General features: G+C 38.2%; 3 protein-coding genes across 6 annotated transcripts in view; 1 reads left to right on the top strand and 2 right to left on the bottom strand.

Annotated features, from left to right (window-relative positions):
* Positions 1-42: 42 nt before the first annotated feature.
* Positions 43-5,005, top strand: LOC138029662 (centrosome-associated protein 350-like). Its single transcript, XM_068877375.1, has 5 exons — positions 43-308; positions 1,037-1,145; positions 1,248-1,318; positions 2,310-2,387; positions 2,657-5,005. The coding sequence occupies exons 1-5, from the start codon at positions 167-169 to the stop codon at positions 2,908-2,910; spliced, it is 654 nt and encodes a 217-aa protein (XP_068733476.1). The 5' UTR covers positions 43-166; the 3' UTR covers positions 2,911-5,005.
* LOC138029657 (transcription initiation factor TFIID subunit 6-like) lies at positions 2,782-14,781 on the bottom strand. Its single transcript, XM_068877365.1, has 13 exons — positions 14,557-14,781; positions 12,727-12,813; positions 11,085-11,238; positions 10,051-10,107; positions 8,868-9,076; positions 8,654-8,719; positions 8,463-8,540; positions 7,013-7,114; positions 6,749-6,873; positions 6,607-6,664; positions 6,173-6,247; positions 5,840-5,959; positions 2,782-5,701 (listed from the first exon to the last, which is right to left on the bottom strand). The coding sequence occupies exons 1-13, from the start codon at positions 14,710-14,712 to the stop codon at positions 5,246-5,248; spliced, it is 1,743 nt and encodes a 580-aa protein (XP_068733466.1). The 5' UTR covers positions 14,713-14,781; the 3' UTR covers positions 2,782-5,245.
* Positions 14,782-17,082: 2,301 nt separating this feature from the next.
* LOC138029659 (alpha-1,3-mannosyl-glycoprotein 4-beta-N-acetylglucosaminyltransferase C-like) overlaps positions 17,083-22,349 on the bottom strand; it is a 9,335-nt gene continuing 4,068 nt past the window's right edge. The window contains exons 1-3 of one of the 4 annotated variants that reach the window (XM_068877369.1): positions 20,201-20,349; positions 18,704-18,874; positions 17,083-18,259 (exon numbers count right to left, since the gene is read on the bottom strand). In XM_068877369.1, coding sequence (XP_068733470.1) covers positions 17,205-18,259; positions 18,704-18,874; positions 20,201-20,273 — 1,299 coding nt within the window. In that variant the 5' untranslated portion in view covers positions 20,274-20,349 and the 3' untranslated portion in view covers positions 17,083-17,204. Of the gene's footprint in view, positions 18,290-18,703; positions 18,875-20,200; positions 20,350-22,349 lie in introns of those variants that run through there. The other 3 variants (XM_068877368.1, XM_068877371.1, XM_068877370.1) reach the window with 3 other exon arrangements.

Below are 22,349 nucleotides of genomic sequence, written 5' to 3' on the forward strand. Positions count from 1 at the left end.
CTTTTCAGCTTTAAACCAATCAGATATCAAGATATAATAGTACAATTTTCCTGAGTACTCGATTTGTTGACAATTTCTTTCGGGAATTCATCCCCTCGATATCACCGTGTTATCCCCATGTAGTTGACGAACTTAACGCTGGAAAAATGTAGGAGAAATAGAATCGATGGTTTTCTTTCATAATATCAACCCCGGGACTCGTGTCCAGGTGAAATGGAGAGGAGAAATTGAAACTGGAATCGTTCGTTATGCAGGAGGGTTGGTGGCTAAAGATGGCGACTGGGTTGGCGTGGAGTTAGACAATGCAGGTAGTATAGCAATTATCAGGAAACTCCAGGTCGAATAACATTTTTTGCTTCGTATAATTACATTTACTGGTAGATATATTTTTCGAGAAAATATTAGAATTTGATGGGACGTATGTATGTTACCAGCCAATTGTTTGATTGTTACTGCTTTTAACACCGTGCTTCTCAACGCGTGTTTTGATTCAGAGACAGATTCTCTTGCCTTCCCTTAGAGTAGTAATAATACTTTGTGATTCGTAATATTTTATTACCGGCAGTCAATGTGTTTCGATTGCAGGAAAGTGATGAAAGCATTTTACCAAATTAGGCACTGTCTTGATGGACATCTGCCTGTCAATTCTCTGGTAGACTTTCATATACCGGACTAAAATGACGGAGGACAAAAAAAAACATAGTTATTCCGATTGAGAGTGTCTAATCGGCATGGGTGGGTGGGTCGTGGGTCCGAGATCCTCCATGTATACACGTCATGTATACATACTTTTAACCGTAACCCTAACTCTTAGGGAAATTGCAAATTTGGACCGAGCACTGAGGCAGCTAATATATATATACATTTTTTTTTTTTAATCTTCAAACAAACACGACCCACTCACCCACGCGATTTAGCCTCACCCATTCCGATTAGGCCTTGCTAACTAGGTATTGTTATGTTCGCTCGTTCTTTTGTTTTTACGTCCCCAAGGGGGCCAAATTATATGACGCCATTTTTTGCTCTTTGTTTGTAGTTGGCAATACAAGCGGTCTTTTCAAGGGTATACAGTACTTCCACTGTCGAGACCATCATGGCATATTCACACATGCAAGAAACATAAGATTTCCTCCAAGTAAAAGAACGTAAGATGTTTTGTTGTTTGTCTGAAATAAGCTAAAATGCAACCTTCCACAAGTAACTTTAAGACTGTGGCTCAAACACATGTACATGTTTGTTCATTTCAGATTGCATGATACATACAATCCAGTGTCAAAGGCACCTTTTGTTGACGAGACCCTCTTTGCCAAAAATAAAGGTACAAGTGTACATGTAGCTTGTTCAATACAGTAAACACCCACATATAAGAACAAGTGGATTAAGAACATCAGGCTGAAATTTGGCCAATAAAGCACCATATAAATAAGAACAAATTCAGCCTGATAAATAAAACATGTTCTTAATATAAAGGGTAATGGCATTAGAATAAGGAAAAAGTACAGTACAGTAAGTGATCAAAGTAATAATGGTATTCAGGACCATTACAAACTTTGAAATCTATTTTTAAAAGGCTTCTATGTCAATTACACCTGTAGGAATGTAGAATTTGAAGTATTTGTGAAACCAATTGCAGGGATGCCAACCTCTGGAGATCTAAAATCTGGAGATATTTTCCATCCGGTCTCCCCAACCCCCCCTCCTTACAATTAACTCACCCATTCCCCCCTTTCCCCCAAAAAACGCACTCACCTACCCCTTCCGCCCCAGCAGTCCTTCAGAGTACAAGAATAATCTATTTTGAACAGGAAATTTGCAGGAAAACAGAGCACTTATGTCGAGGATTTTTACTGGTTAAACGGAAAGATCTGATCAATCAATCGTTTATATGGCTGTGATAACAAACAGAGTTTTGTTTTGTTCAGAGATGAAGAAATGCATTAACAAACAATGAAACGAGTTTGAAAAACTCAATTCTTTTTTAACTTGGGGATACAATTTGAGCCTCCAATGGAGCAAAGTCTTTAAAATGTTCAGAGTTGTTTTTATCCGGGAGATTTGATGACCCGTACGGGAGCCCGGGAGATTCGTTCCGTATCCGGGAGACTCCCGGATAATGCGGAAGAGTTGGCATGCATGCATGCAATTGTAAGAACATTTTAAGAACACTTCCAGGCTGATTTCTTACTAAGTACCCCTTAAATAAGAACACAATCAGCCTGTAACCTGAAATCGGTGTTCTTCTATGCGGGTGTTTACTGTATCAGAAATGTAAAGATTCAAAGGCTTACATCTCGTTTCTTTCTCCACAGTTCCAACAGTAAAAAGCTACTGGGATCCTGAGATCATATCTCATCAGTACCTTTACAGAGTTAAATCACTGATTCAAGGTCTGTTGTCTGTTACTGTAGCACCTATACAATTCAGAGTAGGAACACTATACCTACCCCCTCAGGAACAAAGTATTGTCAAGGGGGAAAAACACACAAGGTTGAATGTTGTCTGCCATCCTGTAGTACATTAATTTTGCTGCTTTGCCCAACACAAAAACTAACTTCTGTTGCAAAGAAATGAGCTTGGTCTTGCGTACGTATTTACGAGCAATCGTCTCTTCACTAGTTATTAATGTGTTTGATTTCCATTCCACATATCAAAACAGGTGAAGATACGTGGGAGAAGACAAGAACAAGATTCCAAAAAAGCCACTCAGTTGGAGCACACATCCTGCCAGCAACAATGCATAGAAGCCAATCAGCAATGGCGCTGCATCAAGAGGCAGAAAGCAAATACAATAAACCATTTATTTCTCCCTCCTCTATTCCTCACAGTCATGTTCCAAGGCCTACTCTTAAACGAATGATAAAAATGGAGTATTTTGGGACAACCATACCACGTTATTCCAGCATTTCCTGAGAAATGACTTGGTTGTATCCGGGACAGTGATTTGCCAATACACTGCTTATCATGGTCATCAACAATATCATCCCAGAATGACTGATATTATCAAGGTCCAATGTGCTGGCACTTCTCATAATCATCATGCACCATTTACAACAGAAGACGGCAGCTAAACCCGAAATCAATGTTCTAGGGTGCCTGTGACCCCCCCTTGAAAAACAGCAAGCTGAGTGGATGACGGAATTTTGCTATGAATTTTTTTTACAAAATACCCAGTGGAGAATTCAGGAAAATTGCAATTGCATATCTGAATGTTCCAGGGGAAGGGGAGGGGGACATGTCCCCTATCCCTCCCAGACACTGGTGCCTTACAGTTACAGCTCATATGCCTATGCCCCTGCATTTTTACTTTGCCCAAGCAAATTGACTCATAAGCAGTGACACTTGGTTTTGGCCCTGTAATGTCAAGTAACAAAGAGGTTTATGAAAAGAAAGAAGTGATCCTTTCACTTTTCTGGAATATCTTAAGCAAGGGCACGAATCTACGAATAATAAATATGATTGTCTCTTATAGAGGTCTGTTGACCTGTTGACAAATTGACCGGCTCCTAACTGAGTGGCTTCGGTTACCTCAGTTGGTAGAGCATCGCACCAGCATCACAGAGGTCATGGGTTCATATCCCATTGAAGTCACTTGTGTATATGAGACAATAATTTATTAAATAATTTGTCCAGATACATTGTAAGTGTAAGGATCACTTGTCTTTTTTGTCTATCACCCACACTTAAAATATTCATTCATTTCATTCAAACAGGTTTATAAAAAGAGATGACCCTTCTGCTTTTTGAAACAGACCACATGTACGCAAGACTAGCATGCTGGCACCAGGGGCCAGAAACTGTTTTAGTGCCCTTACACAAGAAAAAAAATACAATGTAGCATCTTATGGGATGTTAACAAAATATTTCACTTTCAAGTCTCTAAATTAGAAAAAAGAACTACCAGTAAATTAATGCTCTCAATTTCTTAAACAAGTTGTTTTACTGTCGAAGAAAATCCTGACCATTTCCTAGACACTTCTTTGACTTATGTTAACAAGTTCAACTGCAAAATCCACAAGAAACAAGGAAAACCACCAAAGCTTTTTTGACAACAATGTCAAAACAATTATTGAAAAAACCTTTTTAAATGCAGGATACCCTAAGCATTTTATTTCTCACACAGTAAACAGTTTTCTGAAAGATCCACCAGAAGATGATATTTTGATTCCTAATTTTCTTTTCGAGGAGCGCAACAAAATTTTTATCAAGATCTCTTACTGCAGCACAAACGAAAGACTTAGTAAAACCTTAATTTTCAAATTAAACAAATTCACAGGTTTCAATCCCCCACATTTTCATCATCCTTTGGGAAACTAAACAGATCAAAAGCTTTTTCAATAATTTGAAAGACAACAACACTCATCAACTATTCTTGCAGTGACAGTTACATCGGCGAGATCATGAGAAACATGGAGGTGTGAATTCAAGAGCATTCCAATGCAACCGACTCTCAATCATGCGGATGGTCAAACTACCCTGAAGATGGCTTAACGCCGAAAACGTTTGGTCCTTTTACTTTTTAAGAATTTTTAGCCTTGTAAATACTAGCCAAGTCTGCCATTATTAACTAGCAAAGTTTAGTTTGCAAACTTTAATTTTTAATGGAACCAGTGTGATGGGGGGTATGTAAGTTGCATACATTGTAAATGTAGTGAGTTGAACACCAGTGATCATATTAAGCAAACACTACTTAAACGAACATAGAGCCAAAGTGGCTACAAATTTGACTGTATTAACAAAGTGATGCTTTTTATATGCAAGCTTCAACCCTCCAAACTAACTCAGTCCACAGATAAGTGATTTTTGAGAACTTAAGCTATTATGCCAATTTAGTTAGTTTCACTGTTAGCATAAATTGTTATTTTGTTTCTATATCTTGATAACAACTTCATGGGAATGGTGAAACGTTGGCTTTTCATGTTCACTTTCAAGTGTATTCTTAGGTAAATGCTTCAATGGCTTTGAAAAATAATGTTTTGTGTGAACAATAAAAGTTGCACCTAATCCATCAATAACATTATTTTCTACTGCAGCATTCATACTCAACCAAGAAGTCCTGAAGCTGTCCAATATTCATTACCCCATCAACCCCTTGACTCCACTGAGAGAGAGACTTAATAGATTATACTCTGTCTAACAATGTCAGACGATTTTACATGTCAATGAGACACAGTTCAGGAGTCAATGAGTTAAACTTTCTTTACTTTCCAATAATCTATCATACAGAATGCTGTTGTTATAGACGGTTTCATTTATTGGAACCTTCTGGTGCTGGGTTACTTGTTGACAACCCACTTGGTGAAGTGATCTGTGGTAGTCCTGTGCTAGGTCTTCTGAGAACCCCTGTGCTGGAAGTTATCTGTCCAGTTGGCAATAAACCCGCTACAGTGCCTCCTGAGGTTGCCGTTGTCGGGGTTGTACCCATAGGGGGTACAGCAAAAGTCCCAGGTGTTGTGGGGGTAAAAACTTTTATTGGACTGATCCCAGGGGCAGTAGGTGTAGTTGGAGTTGTTCCCCCTGGGGTAATCACTCCAGTAGCAGTTGCTACTGTGAGTGTCACAGGCTTTTTCATAGCACTGATGGTCTGTCGCATCTGTGTGACCTTGGCACAAAGAAGTCGTCCAATGGCTCCAAAGTCTTTTTCATACTGTTCTAAGGAATCTGGTGGAAAGCGTATTCTGAGTAATACCCCTGGGCAATGTTTCTGAAAGTAAAATGACAATCACATCACCTCTTAATACTCTAAATTGGTAGTACAGAGTTATTTTAAAATAGAAAAATGCTTTCCAGATGTGACTCTATTCACCATAATTGCATAAGAACACTTCATCTACAGGCTCACCATCAGCAGGGTTTTGAGATTCTCTGCAGCATTTTTCTCCACAGGATCCACACCTTCCTGTGCCTTTTTTATTAATGCACTTTCAATTTTGAGTCTTGGAAGGATGAGAACTTTTACAACCTGTCAATTGTTAAAATTAATAACCTTAACATGTGAATTTGAGAGCTCAGTTGGTAGAGCAAGTGCTGCGGAATCGCACAATCATGGGTTCAACCTCCCTAGAGATCTGGCCAACATCAGCAATGAGAAAAGAACAATGTGATCATCTCTGCAAAGACCTTGAAAACTCCACAATGCACAAGCTAATGAGGTTAAACTTTTGATACATTATACCTCCTGCCCAAGCTCCGACAGTCCAGTGATAGCTCCATAATGAGTGGATAGTGATGCTTTCTCCTGGTGCAATGCCTGTAAAAATAAACAATGTTTTACACCTAAATGAACACACACATCTATTTTAATCTGGCTTCTATGCATTTGTGTATCAACATGATCTGCTCAAAATGTATCACAGACAACAGTAAATCCTAAATGACTACTACTGGTACAGTGCATGTATTTGAAAACAATAATGACACAAGTTACATATGTCAAGTTGGATTTTCAAATGGAAATTTACAGGCAGTGAGTAGATGTCAAGATCATGAAAGCAATTATATTAAATTACTTAAGTAACTACCTTAAGCCATTTTTTCTTTTCATAAAGCACTAGTTGCACACAGAAAAGTGATCCTTCCTTGTTCACAAAAACTGCAGAATGTACATACCTTGCAATAGGTTTTTGTGACTCTTGTTTGTACATTATTGGTGGTAGAATTAAAAGCCCTGAAATCAGACAAATGTGCTACATAATTACTATTTAAGAGATTGCATAAACTCAGCATAATATAATTATGACAACCAACAAACCTGCAAATTTGTGCAATAAGTCTTGAACCAAAGTCTCTTAGAGCCCAGTGGTTATCAGTGTCTGGCTTTGGACTAAGTTGTTTACTCACTATGCATGTCATCACAGCTGGAATTAGCTCATGTAACTGTTGAGACAAAAACGTATGACTTGATGGTACCCAAATGTCCAAACTCATAATCTGTGCAATGCCTCTTTTCAAAATCTTATTATCATCTAATTTGAATTAAGAAGTACAGCTTTTGTACGAAAAAAGCTGAACTTACGTATCTTTCTAGGTAGAGTGTAGGATTATCCAGGAGTGCTTTCACCATGCGCATCAAGTAGATAAGAAGCACAAGGTTGTTTTGAGCAACATTCACTCTTACCTGCAAGGAAAGTTTAAACAAAGCAAAACTATTTAGCAGGAATGATGATGAACCTTATTTAAGTGTCAACTGTGTTTACATGTAGTTCTGGTGTACCTAATTGGGAACACTTAACAGAAATCAAATCAACTCATGTCAAATTGTAGGTTGGTTTTTGAGTAGAGGATAAGACCACAGTACCCAGAGAAAAACCTGCCAAACAGACTAGAGAACCACCAAACTCAACCCACAAGTCAAGGAGTCTTTCATTCTTTCACTTTAGGTTTTCTATCCCCACAAGCAGTGCAGGTGCATCTAAAATCCTGAGTTTCAGCAGAAATTCCAGAAATGCACATACAGTGTATACTGTGTAATTACCGTATATGTATGCTCATAATAAACATGACTACCATCACTAGAATGTCCTATTAAATCTAACTTTAGTAAACTACCTAAAAAGGTTAGCACCAATAGAAGAGTTTTCACCATTGTTTACGTTCATAAAGAACAAGAGTGCGTGGCAATTGCCATTTTTTGTGAAGTTAATCCCTGGTAAATCAATAGCTTAAATTGTCTAGATAAGTGTGGGGATCACTTCTATTTTTTGTCCAGTATAAAAGTGCACTTCAAAAACATTGTATTAAACAATTATTATTCCATGAGGGCACCCTGGATAAGAAGTGATAGATAACCAACAAGGCGCATGGTGCCCAGTTAGTTATAAATTATCATTATTTTTATATCCAGCAAGCCCAAGTAGAATAATAATATTGTTTTATTAAAAATGCCAGGATCAACAACTCTTCCATGTTGATTTTATTTAATATCTGCCTCTGTCAGTTCCGGTCCAAAATGGCTTTTGTCAGCCATTTTTTCTCCGGGCTGCACTATTAGGTACAGCAGGTATATGAACTGATAGCCTGTGTCCCGCGAGCCAATGAAAAAGTTTTAAATAAATACATTTATTTAATTGACTGAGTCCTTTGATGGGAACACATGAGCCCAGAAAATTAACCTGTTCTTTTCTAAATTTTATTAACTGTACATGTTAACACTTAGTTCATTCATTTCATGTTGGTGAACACAGCAAGTAAAACAAAGCACTGCAAGTCTATGAATATGCTGCTGATTGTCTTGATCAAATCACATAAATTATTATTAACTGCTGCAAAGATAGACTGCTGAGTGTAACCTTGATAATAGATAGATTATGGATGAACTCTGCAGGTTAAAGGAAAGATTGTTTTTCTTGTTATAATTGTTTAATTGTTATTTAAGATTTGATTATAACACACTTTAATTGTTACCAACAGCAATATGCTGTTTTCCATCACAGCAAACATGACTCCACGTCTTTTGAATAACTTACCCCTTCAGAGACGAAAGTGCTGAATCTTGGCAGCATCTGATACAGACCAGGATCGGTGGACAGGCTTTGAAGAGCTTCCTAGAAAAAGGATGCATCAATGCTACACTAGAACCTTTCAACTTTGTTTATACTGGTTGTGCAACCAGCCTGGTGTTATGTATAAAAATCCCAGTCAAGTACACGCAACTTACAGCTCTTCGAGATTCACAGGATCCTACACAAGCTTCTGTGATTTCTTTGTAATATAGCTGTTGTTCCTGATTAAAGAAGAGAAATCTTTTCATTTCATGAAAATGAAGAAAGTAACATAGAATATTAGTTTCTTTCTTTTCATCTGGGTCTGGGTTTTCAAGTAAATAAGGTATAAAAAAACAGAGCATTCTTCTCTAACAAAGAAGCACGTACCATTGATAACTCATGTGTAACTTGCGCTTTTGTTTTGTCAGTCTTGTCATTAGTATTTGATGTTTCCTCATCTTTCTTTTTCATTAGTTCTTGTTTCTTTTTGTTTTTAACACCTGTTTTTGCTGTTTGTGCCTTGGGTGCTTTTGTACCAGATGGTATTCCTGTGGGTAGAACAGGTTTACTATCCTTTGCTTGTGCTTGCATTGGAACTGAACAAAAAGAATTGTTGAAAATAAAATTGTAAATTCATTTTGGGTCAGAAAACAGGGTTAAAAAAGAACTGTCAGTAAAATGCGCTTGATGAGATCTACAAACGGAATTGTGTAAGAGCCTTAGAAAGGGGACACCAAGACATTCTGTTGTCTTCAAATCAACAATCAGAGAGATAAACTTATATTTGACTTTGTGCATAAAGCTCTTCATTGTTGTCATTGAAATTTTACAAACTGAGTTGAATTTGTGAGGTCTAATTGAGGGATAGGAGACTTGAGGTGAAGCACTATCTAATTCGTACTTTAATACTAAAACATGGAACGACCTAAAACCACCTAAAACCACCTAAAACCACCTACAACCATCTACAACTACCTCAAAAACATCTACAACCACTCACAAAGAATCAAACACCGGTACCATCTTAAACAAGCCATAATTGTCTAAAATAAGCGAGATGACAATATGTGGTTACCATTTAGCCAAAAAATCCTGATGGAATGATTGTGGCATAAAGGTAAGCGATTTTCCGAATTTGTTAAAAAGCAACCGGATGAGAATGGCGCTTTCCTTGCATTCCATCCTGTAAACTAAGCTAAAATCGTGATAAAGGGCCTGGCAACGGAATGATCCTCACGAATTTCCCAGATTCCGGGAAATAAAGTGGCTTCATTCATGTAACCACATATTGTCGTCTCACTTATTTTAGACAATTATGGCTTGTTTAAGATGGTATTTGATTCTTTGTGAGTGGTTGTCGATGTTTTTGAGGTACCTGTAGTTGAAGGTGATTGTTGATTTTTTGAGGTGGTTGTAGGTAGTTGTAGATGGTTGTAGGTTTTTTTTTTGAGGTGGTTGTAGATGGTTGTAGGTGGTTTTAGGTGGTTTTAGGTAGTTTTAGGTCATTCCATGTTTCAGTGACTACGCTGTCTAATCTGTCAAGCTAACATTAATGCAGTTGACCAAATACCTGGAGGAGGATTTTCTGGAATTGCTGGTTGCAAACCTTCGATACTCAACCAGTGAGCTATAAACAAAAGATCACTGTTTCTTAACAGAGTAATTTATTACCATATAACATGAATTTTTGTAAATATACAGAAATTTTATTTCCTTAACCCACAGACCCCTGGGAGTGCGACTTAAAGTGGTACTATGATCAAAACTGGCCGATTGGACTTCAGAGGGTTGGATCGAGAGAAAATGACGTCATTTACTCACTAGCTTAAAATTTCAGCGTGTAAACGCAATTTATTACATATATAGGCGCGGTGGCCTCATGGTTAGTGCGCTCGACTCCGGATCGAGTGGTCCGGGTTTGGGGCCTGGCTGGGGACATTGTGTTGTGTTCTTGGGCAAGACACTTTACTCTCACGGTGCCTCTCTCCACCCAGGTGTATAAATGGGTACCAGCGTAATGCTGGGGGTAACCCTGCGATGGACTAACATCCCATCCAGGGGGGAGTATAAATACTCCTAGTCGCTTCATGCTACTGAAACCGGAAATAAGCGCCAGCCTGATGAGCCTTCTGGCTCTTAAGCAGAGACTTTACCTATTACATATGCAAAACACGGGTTTAAAAGTCTGAAAGCCCCAAACTCTGTGCTGCATATTAATTCTGCCGCGTACACACGCATTGCATTCTTAAACTAGTGAGTCTTTGACGTCATTTTCTCCTCGACCCAGCTCTCTCAAGATTTAAAGTTAGTAATGGTGGACCAATAAATAAGAAAATTCCAGTTAAAATAAACAGGTGTCTCTTTAAAATCAGAACTTAAAACTTGGGTCAGTTAGTGTTTAGTTTTTAACATAGTTTTGAAATCCAAAGAAAAAAAAGAATTGTTTTTTTGGTGGTAGTACCACTTTAACAGATTTTACTCTGTCTAATGGCAGACAATTTTACTCGTCAACTGGGGTCACCCTAGGGTCCCTGAGGAGTCAATGGGTTAATACAAAAATAATAATTGTCCTCAAATTCAAGACATCATAAAAATTGTACAAACCTTTGACGGAAATATCAACTGGAATGCGAGGTAACTGAGAGCTCACTATTTCATTCAAATCAATCTCAGGATCTCTGTAATAATAAAGTTCCCTTCCACCACCACTGGCAAATCGGAATGGTATAAATTCCTTTGAACTAAAGCCATAAAGAGGCTTTTAAACAAAATAAAAAAAAAATAATGGAACTTATGTGAAATCATGAAAAAGAAATGACAAAAATATTTTCTTTTTTATTCCTTCCCAACTAAATTGGCCACTTGAGGATTTTTCTCTGTCTGACACCAAACCTTGTTTGTTCAAGAAGTGGATAACACTATCCACTGGATAAATCGCTATCCAGCAGATAAACACTTAGCCTAGCAAAACCAACTGAGTTATCCAGTGGATAGTGACATCCACCCTTAGAACAACTGGGGCCAGATGATTAAATTTTATACTTATCAGTGGAGAACCCCTTAAGGTGAAAGAGTTATGCTGGGAAGGACTCAATTATTTTCTCCATAATAAATTTTATTATTTATGATTATTATTATTATTATTATTATTATTATTATTATTATTATTATTATTATTATTTTAGTTGAAATATTTAAAGTGGTACTATGATCAAAAAATCATTTCCTTTTTTTCTTCAGATTTTGAAAGTGCATTCGCTTAACACCTAACTGGCAAAATTTTGAGCTTTGAGTTTTATCCAAAGGCTGTTTATTTTGAGTATAAGTTTTGGATTTCATGGTCCGCCATTACTCACGTTCAAAACTGACCGATTGGACCTCGGAGGGTTGGATCTAGAGAAAAAGACGTCATTTATTCACTAGCTTAAAATTTCAGCATCTAAACACAATTTATTATATATGCAAAACATGGCTTGAAAAGTCTGAAAGCCCGAAACTCCTGTGCTGCATATTAATTAGGCCGCGTACACACGCATTGCATTCTTAAACTAGCGAGTGTTTGACGTCATTTTCTCCTTGAGCCAGTTCTCTCAATATTTAAAGTTAGTAATGGCGGACCAATAAATAAGAAAATTCCAGCTAAAATAAACAGGTGTCTTTTTAAAATCAGAACTTAAAACTTGGGTGAGTTAGCGTTTAGTTAACATAGTTTCGAAATCCAAAGGAAAAACAATTTTTTTTTTTTGGTCGTAGTACCACTTTAATGTTAGGCACCAAATCTGGTATTTCACAACAAATTCTGCAAAGCATTTCATGCGCTACCATCTTTGTAACAATAATAATTATTTTTCAGTTTTGAATTCAAAGGGAGACAAGTGTGGATCATTCTGCCATCTGTCAGGCATAAGTATTCACAGACCAGTAACTTCTAACACATAGCCGATAAATTTGAGCAACAACAGATGTAACGGACTAATCAGCTTTTAAGTAACTGTTCTTTTAACAATAGGTCTACATGTACCATGCCCTTTAGGTATTTCATGGCAACCCTTTCTCGAAAACTGAAGCCTCCCAAAAGCCTTCAAAAAGCTCTGAAAACTTCGTAATAACTTTGGAAATGTTTTGGCATGTATTTGCTCCATTAAAATCCAAGCCTTTTTAATATATAAATAAAATACCTAGCATGACTCTAAGACAAGTAGATTCAGAAACAGTAATTCTGCTACTGAACCCAGCAAATTCGTACCTCAATGTTTTCTACATGAAGGGCATTGTCAATGTCTCCTGTAATAAGCTTCCTTCGTTTAGAGTGTTGCATGAATTTACCAGACTCCTGGCAATTAAGAAAAATGGTAAGTTACATGTAATTCCAAGCATCCCTGAGTTACCACCAGCAAAAAAAGTATTCCTTTCAATATATGATTCATTTCATATATCATTTCGTTTACTGAGTTGTTGTTGTTGTTGTTCAGACTGTTCTGTTGTTTTGTTGATTGTGTTCCATTTGGCCCTGAAAAGCCTCTATGGGGAGTGGTCAATTAAGTGTGTATTGTATTGTATTGTATAATAGTTATTGTATTGTAACGTTCCACAAATGTCACATTTCAGAAGCAAAATTGGTCATCATGCTTAGACAACTTCATGTCGCCATTTGTGCAAAGAGTTTTAAATCTTAGGTTTGAAAGACGCTGTCTTTACTCACTTCAATTTAGGAAGAAATATTAGCCAACTTCTCTGAGTGAAGTAGGAGACGATCTCAAAATCTCAACAGCCTTTGCGAAGAGTCTCAAAGTCTTGTTTATATTGCATTTATTTCAGCGTAAAGTCTTGCATGTCTCGGACTTGGTCTCAGATACGGTATCTCGGCGAGTCTCGGATTTTACCATTTGTTACCCCTTAAGCAACCAGGTTTTCTGCAGTTTAGCTCAAGTGTTTAGTGCATTTGATTAGCATATGAATGCTCAGGCTTCAAATCCAACTCTGTCCACCATATGAAGTTGTCTTAACTGGCCCCATACTCAAGAGGTGTATGACTACTGCAGACTGCCTACAAATAGCACTGATAAACAGTATTTAAATCTAAGCACCCATTTCAAATAGCGCTGATAACCAGTATTTACAGTGCAACATGCCTTACCGTGGCCACCCAACAAACTTTCACATTTTAACAACTACATGTAAATACATCAGCTCAACAACCCATGCAACGGCCATTAACTTACAACTGTGCAAACTTTGCAAGGAGGCATGACTGTCAATCAAATTAACACATCCTGATTAGCGGACAATTTGTAAAAAACTTTGTTAGTTGGCCAAGGTAAGGCACTTCACACTGTAAGTCCATTTCAAACTGGTTAATTAGCTTTCAACTCTGATTTACGGTTAGTCTGCAGTCTGCAGTCTGCAAGTGTCAGACACCGAAATTCAAATCCAGCTATGTTTTGTAATTTGATAACTGGTTGTCTCCTACCATTTATGGTTTCTCTTCCTTCTAGTTGCGGTGGAGAACATTTGAGAGTACACATATGAAAAATATGCAATTAAAATGACATACATCATCATCATTTTTATTATCGGTATCATTACCATCATTTTTTAATTTTACTATCATGCACTATCTCAATGAAAGGTCTGAAAGAAGGACATGCATTATCTCACTGAAAGCTCTACACATGCCATTAGGAAAAGCGCGTCACCCACGACTTGTTTCCTCAAAATTTCATGAAAATTACATGACTGGTGGCTTACATCACACTTAAGAAAAATGAAGAAAAACAAACATTTTATGAAACTTAACCATTCTTGAACTAGTGCGTAGGCTTAAACAGTGTATATCAGTGCTACAACCCCACAAATGGTCAACTTTGCGTGCATTGGAACGTTTTGCTCCGTTGATTTGGCTTGGGTGACGCGCTGTCTCTAACAAAATTCGCTCATACCGACTCCTTTAAAATCTAACTGAACCAGCGGATATTTTGCCAGGCTGTCCAACGATTTTTTTTTAAAATCAAGTTTAAAATGAAGTTTGACGTAACTTTAAAAGACTGGTCAGTAAACCAAGCCACAACATGCATACCTGAGCAAGTTGCTTTAGTCTGTAAGTTCCATCATCAATGAGGAGATTGATCACTTCATCATTCAAGTTGGAGATGCCCATGGACTCTGAAATAAGCTTGATACTTTCAGCTGTTAACTGACCTTCTACTTCGACTTTCTCATCATCGTCCTCCATAGTAAATCAAAATTGATGGACTAAATCGCTTTCAGCTGTTTTCCGCCATTTTGAATTTTGGAAAGCGGTCACTTCGTTATATAACCAGATATGTCATGTATGGGAAATGGTGAATCTACGAGTTGCCCCGTCCTCGATTCGATGTTCTCATATAAACACAGCTATTGACCAATGAGAGTGCGCTTACTATCCTAGTTATTTTATAAAATACAATACATCTTTATTCAAATCCATATATGCAAAACTATACATAAAGCCATCCTCTTTATTTTCTCCGTTTAGCGCCGTCCGACCGACCCAAATTTTTGACATATTTTTCAAAAAAAAAAAGGTAACGACGTAGTTGATCGTGATCCTTTTTCCCACGTTGTCTTAATTTTACAACAACATCAACCAACCTTTTCGCCATATCGATTTTGGGTTCCCGTCTTGTTGTTTTCCTGGCTCCACAGAAATAATGCAGGCTTACCATGCCTCCGATTCCGAGAGTACCTGTAATTTTCTTTTTTAGGGTTTTTTAATCCGACCGACTGTCCCAATACCAGGAAACGCATTCGACGCTAAACGAAAAAAAAAAAGGGGGGGGGGGGGTGGCCTAAATTTGGAAAGGGGAATATAAAGGTTAGCCCTATTAATAAAACTCTTCTTTAAAAGAATAAAACTTCCATAAAGAAAAGAAAAAAATCTTTTAAAACTTCACAACTTTAAAAGTGATTAAAGTTTTAATTTAAAAATTTCAACGTTTCCCGCTTCAACAACATTCCTTGGTAGATTGTTCCAGTCACTGACCACTCTAACAAAAAATGAATGTGTCAAATACGAGTTAATTCCAGTTCATTTTACTGAAAAAGTTTATACGAGTGAGGTGATTGGCTCTAGTGGAGTTGACTTTCGCAAATTCGAAATATTCCTCGAAATCCCGGATGAGACGATGGCTGCGCCTCGGGGAAACATTGAGATTCTCGGGAAACAAAATAAACTGTTTCCCGAGGGACTAGTCATGAAGTGTTTATTATTCAGCCTCATCATTATCACAATAACCAATGTATCATTGGTGTTTCATAAGGTACCATGACATTGTTTTTACCTGCAGCAGTCCTGTAGAGAGTCAGTACTTCTAATAAGACAGTCTCCTGGACCCACCTTTTAAAAATTGAAAATGAATTCTGTCCGATCAAAAAACCTTATATGGGCTTCCAACGATAGACTAGGTTATAGCACAGACACAGCGGCCGTGCATTTCATACCAATAAAAAAACAAAACTAACCTTTTTGTCACCGTCACATCTAGTAGTTACAATGTCGCTCCGATTTTCTTGTCCAGGGCATTTTCAAAATCCTCAAACACAAACTGATTCAACATGAATTAAACAAGTCTTCAATTGATTGTAGGCAGTAACAAGAACCAATAGAAATTCGAGAAATTGCATGCGATCAATGCGACCACGTTGCGACGATTGGTTCTTTCTCGCGTTTTCTCAAAAAGGAAATGTGATGATATAAGGAACAGTGTAGTCTTCTGTTAAACTAGTGTTTATGCCACCAACTACCGTGAGTGTTATCGATTACGCTTATGATCCCTGGTTAAAAATCAAAAGAGAAAATAACCAATAATTTCACTGTATAGCATTAAAGCTGGCAGCTTGAGGGGCCGTAAAGCATAATAGCGTTTAAACAGTCAACTGGAAGAAGGCAACCAATTGGCTATTTAGAAAGTACTCATGGAACGTGGAGTTAAATTCGAAGGGAATCATCAAAAGACAAATCCAATCGTTTGTCAGCAGGAACTGTGATTTGAGCCCGCAGCACGGGTGCAAATAACCTAATCGTGTACTCGGATCGCTCGGAGTGAGATCATGGGTACGAGATGACAAATATCTCGCCTTATCCACTAAGGCACAACGCCTCCGCCTTGGATGGCAACAGAGTCCACGAAAAAGGAAGGGGAAAGGAACCAGATTTATTTTGCTTTTATCTAAAGTGTTGAAATAAGGTATTATTTAAAATTATTTTATTCGGCAAATATTTCTAGCTGTGCACAAATATTTAGTTTCCATCAAAATTAGGCCACACCCTTTTTTGGTTTTTCGTTTAGTGTCGAATGCGTTTCCTCATATTGGGTCGGTCGGTGGGATTGACAAAAAAAAAATTTAAAAAACCTTTAAAAAATTCATAAACAGTCTCGGAATCGGAGGCCTGGTACCCCAGCATCATAGCTGTGGAGCCAGGAAAACAACAAGACGTGAACCCAAAATCAATATGGCGGAAAAGTTGGTGGATTTTGTTGCAAAATTAAGACACCGTGGGAAAAAGGATCAAAAACCGAAACTCCTATGCGACATAAAAATGGTTTTAAAACGTCGTTACCTATTTTTCTTTTTTTTTTTAATTTTGAAAATGCCAAAAATTTGGGTCGGTCGGGCGACGCTAAACGGACAAAAAAAGGGGGATGGCCTTATCTCTTTCAAAACAACTTAATTTCACCTCATCCATTATTCTAGCGACCAAACTGAAATCTCCCGGATTATTACCCAGTGTTTCGCATCCGCCATGAAAACAATTCTTAAGCATTTTACTGGAAAATCTAGCTCGTTTCTCGACAACTTAAGGTCCAAGATCGGGTCCCTAAAATCACCGATTTCTGTACATTTGGATTCATCGCAATTATTCGTTCCAGCGGTGTTTCCACACGCCAATAGAATACTGTCACTTAGAGTGTCTCTGTACAGCGGACTTCCAGTAGCAATACGCACACGCGAGATATACAGGGGGTTTGTAAAGACAATGGCTAGTTTATGATCCACCTTTGGAACCTTCAGCCAAGAAAAACTTTCCATGTCGTAAAATGACTTCTCCAATTCATAACCTCTTACGAACTCAGCCGTTGTGTGTATTTGTGCTATAGGTTTAACACCCTGCAATTCCGTGGCCATATCAAAGAGAACACTTTCGGGAGGTTGCCTGCTTTCTTTCAGACTTTCTCTCATGACATTAAAGGCATCTAAAAGTTTGCTGGGTAGCCGTCCATCTGAAAACATGGCTCCAAATTCGGCCAAATCTCCAATCACTTTTTTCGGGTAAAGCCGTCCCAGACCGGGAAAAGCATGGGCTCCAAAATCGTGATTGTAAAGTAACAATTCTTGTTCTTCAATATTTCCAACCACTTGTTTGATGAGCGGGAAATAAGGTTTGACGGCGCGCGATTCATCTGTTAACAGCAAGAAGTATTTTGAAATTTGAAAGCAATATTTAAATAGGAAACTTAGCCTCCAGTTGAAATGAAAAATCCTCTCTTTGAAGTCATCCGTGAATGACGTGTTTTCCCATTCTAAAGGTTCCTTCTTAAAAAACGCGTTAGTCGCAAATATAACTTGAAACAATCCATGCTTTATTTCGCTTTCAAGATCCTTTCCAAGTCGTTTCATTATAACTTCGTCTAAGCCTTCATCCAAAGCAGCCACTATCACAACTTCAGGATATTCTGTGGGCTTTAGGTTTACTGTCAACGACCTAACAGCTTGAATAAGATTCTTCCCTCCGTGGTCCCCTGTGGGTATAATGCCAATACTCAGAAACGCTACAAAAAGAGTGTGAAAGAAACATAATCAGCCTCTCAAATCTGCGGCAGCCTGAGGAGCGTGGAATGAACCGAGCTAAAGTAAAGAGACGATGTGAACATTTTTAATCTCATGCAAACGTTTTCTTAAAAGGTCATTTCACGATGTTCTTTCAGTGTGGACAGCAAATAAATGTACCAAAATGGAAGATGCTCGTGCAAATATCTAGTCTCCTCTCTCTGGGCAAATCCGCATTTTCTACTGTAGCAGGACTATTCACGGGATGTTAAAAGAAGAGATAGAATTTATGACCAGTTTCTATGGAAAAAAAATTGAGCACATTTGTCTTGTGATTTGAGCTCAAATCATTAGTGCAATACAAGGCATTTCAATCATTCCCTAGAACAAAGTTCACAAACTTTAAATTGTAATACCTTCATTATCACGTTTTCTTCCCAGAGCAAGTCCTTCGTCCATTTTCACATCACTAAACGGTCCTTCACAGTAAGTCGAAAGGAACTTGGACGAGCAGGTGGACCCATGGATTCTTTCCGGTAAAGATCTACTGCGAATAAGCGATGATGAAAAGTGCTTGAAGAAAATTTCTGTTGAGGTTAAGAATTTGTCGAGTGAGATCGCGCCTACCCTATTTGGCATCGCCGGTGAAATCATAACGGCCGACTTTGAAAACTATTTGTTCATACTTTAGCTAGCGGAGGGGTATTTTGTCTCCAGTAAATGAAAAGAAGTTGCACTTGTTGTGCTGTGTCTTTGTTTCATCCGACAATTTACAACGTGTCTCGTCTCAGGTGTAGAAGACTGAATAAATGAAAATGAAAAACAACCGTTTCGACTGATACTGTATTCACTAGTAGTTCACGATGCCATGAATAAAGAGCAACCCAGGAATACCAGCAGGCTTCCCGGAGTGTTTATGTGGGAGCGGAGAGCACTCTCTCTTTCTCTCCCTCTATCCGCGCACTAGGATAACCCGCTCGCAGGTTACACCAAACTGGGGTTCTACATACGGGATACAAAATTAATTGTGAAGAAAATCTAAAGTTGTCCTTACTAAAATGTCGCCCTGAACTTTCTTATCAGTAAAACGATAAACTTCTTTTGGTTTTCGGAAAGCTTAACTTGGTCATCTCTTTGGATAAAAAGGAGTCAGTTAGTTGGAAATAAAAGACTGGCTAGTAAATTTACTATATCAGTTTACAGCCCTGAACACTTTTCAGATATCTAATATTCAGCTTAAAGGAAACCTCCACTAAAACAAGAATACAACTTCAAAATATTTAACATAATGTTTACAATCAAAATTGTTCAAACGTTTTCCAATGGAATCGTTTGTATCCGAAATAAATGAATTTTAAAAACGCTTGTTTTGGTTTTCAATTACCTGGGCGCCTCCATCTTGAATAATTGTGACGTGTTGTGGTTGCTCTTTTGTATTTGCACAAAGAGCTTTTGTTTTAAAACAATAGGGCAACCATGACACGTCACAATTATTCAAGATGGCGGCGCCCGGGAAATTTGAAACCCAAAACAACCGTTTTTAACATTTATTTATTTCGGATACAAACGCTCCCATTGGAAATCTTTCGAACAATTTTGATTGTGAACATTATGTTAACTATTTTAAAGATATATTCCTGCTTTGGTGGAGGTTCCCTTTAAGAATTCGACCAGACACTATTCAAAGTACACCTATAAACGATGCATGGTAAAAAGGATAACAAGGGGATTAGAAACAATTTTGTTTGGCAAATAACAAAAATTACAAAAAAACAAATCAGAGTTAGGCTCTTGACAAATCAGTGTCCCTTACGTTGATGCCAGGTCGACTGTTTCATGAATTTGTTAAGCTTAAATTGATCGGCGTAATTTTAAAATAGGAAAAATAAAATAATCCACAAAAAGTCACTTACGTTTTACAACCGATGCAGCATTGTATAAAATAATTCCGCAAAGCGCAAGGATGAAGAAGCTTTGCTTACCCATTTATGCAATTTCAGGGCGAGATTAAATCCTGATAACAAAACGTCGTGGTAAACAAAAATACTTATCTGTTATTTTCCATGGCTACCGCTCCTCCCGTGAAAGAACGTTGATGACGATTCGTTCGGCCTTGCCGTATCAAAGATCTGACTTTTAGATCAGTGATTTCAATAAATAAGAATGTAATTGCTCATTTCGCTTTCGAGAAACACTTCAAGTAATCTTTAGGTTCGACCAACAATTATGTCAATCATTCTCTCTCTCTCTCTCTCTCTCTCTCTCTCTCTCTCTCTCTCTCTCTCTCTCTCTCTTTTTCTTGGGTTAACTGATTGGAATTAAAATCTTCCCAGTTTTGTTGAAAAGATGGCGATTCTTTAAGGGTATTCTTGTTTTTGAAAACGGATTAACTTTTCTTTATAAAAATAAATCCGTTGCTAATTTCTCATGTTTTTCATGTTACCCCCCATTTATAATGCCAAAAGTAGTCCTGGGTAGACGGGTCACCCGGCCGCCTACCCAAGCTAACCTGTGAGACAACTTTTCCTACATTTCCTTACAAAATGAAACCGTTTACATGCTGATGAAAAAAAAAAAAACAGTTGGCTCGGCTAGAAGGGTGACCCGCCTAGCCGGGTCACCCTTTCTCGGCGGTAAGGTCACCCTCCTATCCGGAGTAACTTTTTCGCATGTAATCACTGACTCGCCTAGCCAGGTCAAGGCAATATATTAGTGGAGCCAAGAGAAAATGAGGGGACAGAGAAGGAGGCTCCCGGTCCAGCCCTTGGGATATGTCATGTCCACGAAAGTTATTTTTAGACGAGCGGAAGTCTTCCGAGACGTCTGCATGTAGGCCAACCTCGGTCCGATGTTTGAAAGAAAATATATATTCATCAGCCTTCTACGTGCGTCATCATTTTCTCTTTTCACTAAGAACCTGAGAGCGAAGCAAGACTGCATGCGGACGTTTCGGAAGACAGACTTCCCTTAGAACAAACACTTCCGCTCGTCTAAAAATAACTTTCGTGGACAAAACATGTCCCGGCCAACGCCTTGAGCCTCCCTCTCTGTCCCCTCATTTTCTCTTGGTGGAGCTTAAGCACGCGCGTTTTTGAGACGCGGACGGCAACCAGAAGTGAGCTGTTTTCCCTTTTAATTTGTTTTCACACAATCACATTTACATTGCTAAGATCTTTTCCCCATTACAGATGATTAGTATAAAAATCTGAGAGACACCACTGTCCTGGCACGCGAATTTTTCTCTTCCGGTTGCCGTCTGCGTCTCAATAGCTCTAACCGTTTAACGAGAGCATACGCGAGCGCTGTCTTCCCAGTCTCCTCATGATCGAAACTGAGACGGCCAGCTCTTGACTCGAGAAAAAGGGTCAGTTTGTTCATACAAACGCTAGCTGAGGTTGACCCTCTTACCCGGGACAACTTTTCTCCAAATAAACGGGCCCTTGAAAAGGCTGTGTTACGTTCTTGTCTGTAATAATTCACTCAGGTGACTCCATGTTGAAATGTTTTGTAAAGATAGAGATACTAGGAGTTCCTGGCCTTCTCTCTGTCACGCAACGTGAGCGTAGCGTTGCGTGACAGAGAGAATATTAGGTATTTGTTGCCGGGCATCTAGAATAGGATCACTATAATTAATCAATGATTAAGCCTAAGCGCTGATTTCAAAATAGTTAGCTTTGTTTTAAGTGCGGCCGGACCTTTCTTGTTAGCTGTCTAAAATTATTTGTTTGCAGTTGTTATATATTTCCAGGTTTGACCCTATTTAGGTGCACGCAGATTTCAATAACCGCCAGAATACAGACAAAAAACGTCACAAAGTGTCCCCCAAATGCTGCTCTTTAAGTAAACATTAACTGCTGCATTTACCCAAAGCTAAAAATAACGTTCACCTTTATGCTTACCTTATTGTTGAAAATAGGTAGCAAATGCTTAGACTTAAAAGGGACACTTCGTTTTGGATGTCAAAATTGGGCGTACATCTAATTAGGGTCAAACCTGAACATAAGTGGGTTGTTATCACACGTTTTCAGCCCGGTCTTATGGCAAATAAATTAGATTACTGTG

The sequence above is a fragment of the Montipora capricornis genome, chromosome 13, assembly GCF_036669925.1.
Source record: "Montipora capricornis isolate CH-2021 chromosome 13, ASM3666992v2, whole genome shotgun sequence".
NCBI lineage: Eukaryota > Metazoa > Cnidaria > Anthozoa > Scleractinia > Acroporidae > Montipora > Montipora capricornis.

Bases quoted from the DNA above. Each gene is read 5' to 3' on its own strand.
- LOC138029662 (XM_068877375.1), top strand. From the start codon at position 167: ATGGTTTTCTTTCATAATATCAACCCCGGGACTCGTGTCCAGGTGAAA. The intron at 309-1,036 runs GTAGTATAGCAA...CTTTGTTTGTAG, and splicing joins CGTGGAGTTAGACAATGCAG to TTGGCAATACAAGCGGTCTT. The intron at 1,319-2,309 runs GTACAAGTGTAC...CTTTCTCCACAG, and splicing joins CCTCTTTGCCAAAAATAAAG to TTCCAACAGTAAAAAGCTAC.
- LOC138029657 (XM_068877365.1), bottom strand. From the start codon at position 14,712: ATGGAGGACGATGATGAGAAAGTCGAAGTAGAAGGTCAGTTAACAGCT. The intron at 9,077-10,050 runs GTATTTGGTCAA...CTTTTTGTTCAG, and splicing joins TCCAGAAAATCCTCCTCCAG to TTCCAATGCAAGCACAAGCA. The intron at 6,248-6,606 runs GTATGTACATTC...TTATTTTTACAG, and splicing joins TCACAAAAACCTATTGCAAG to GCATTGCACCAGGAGAAAGC.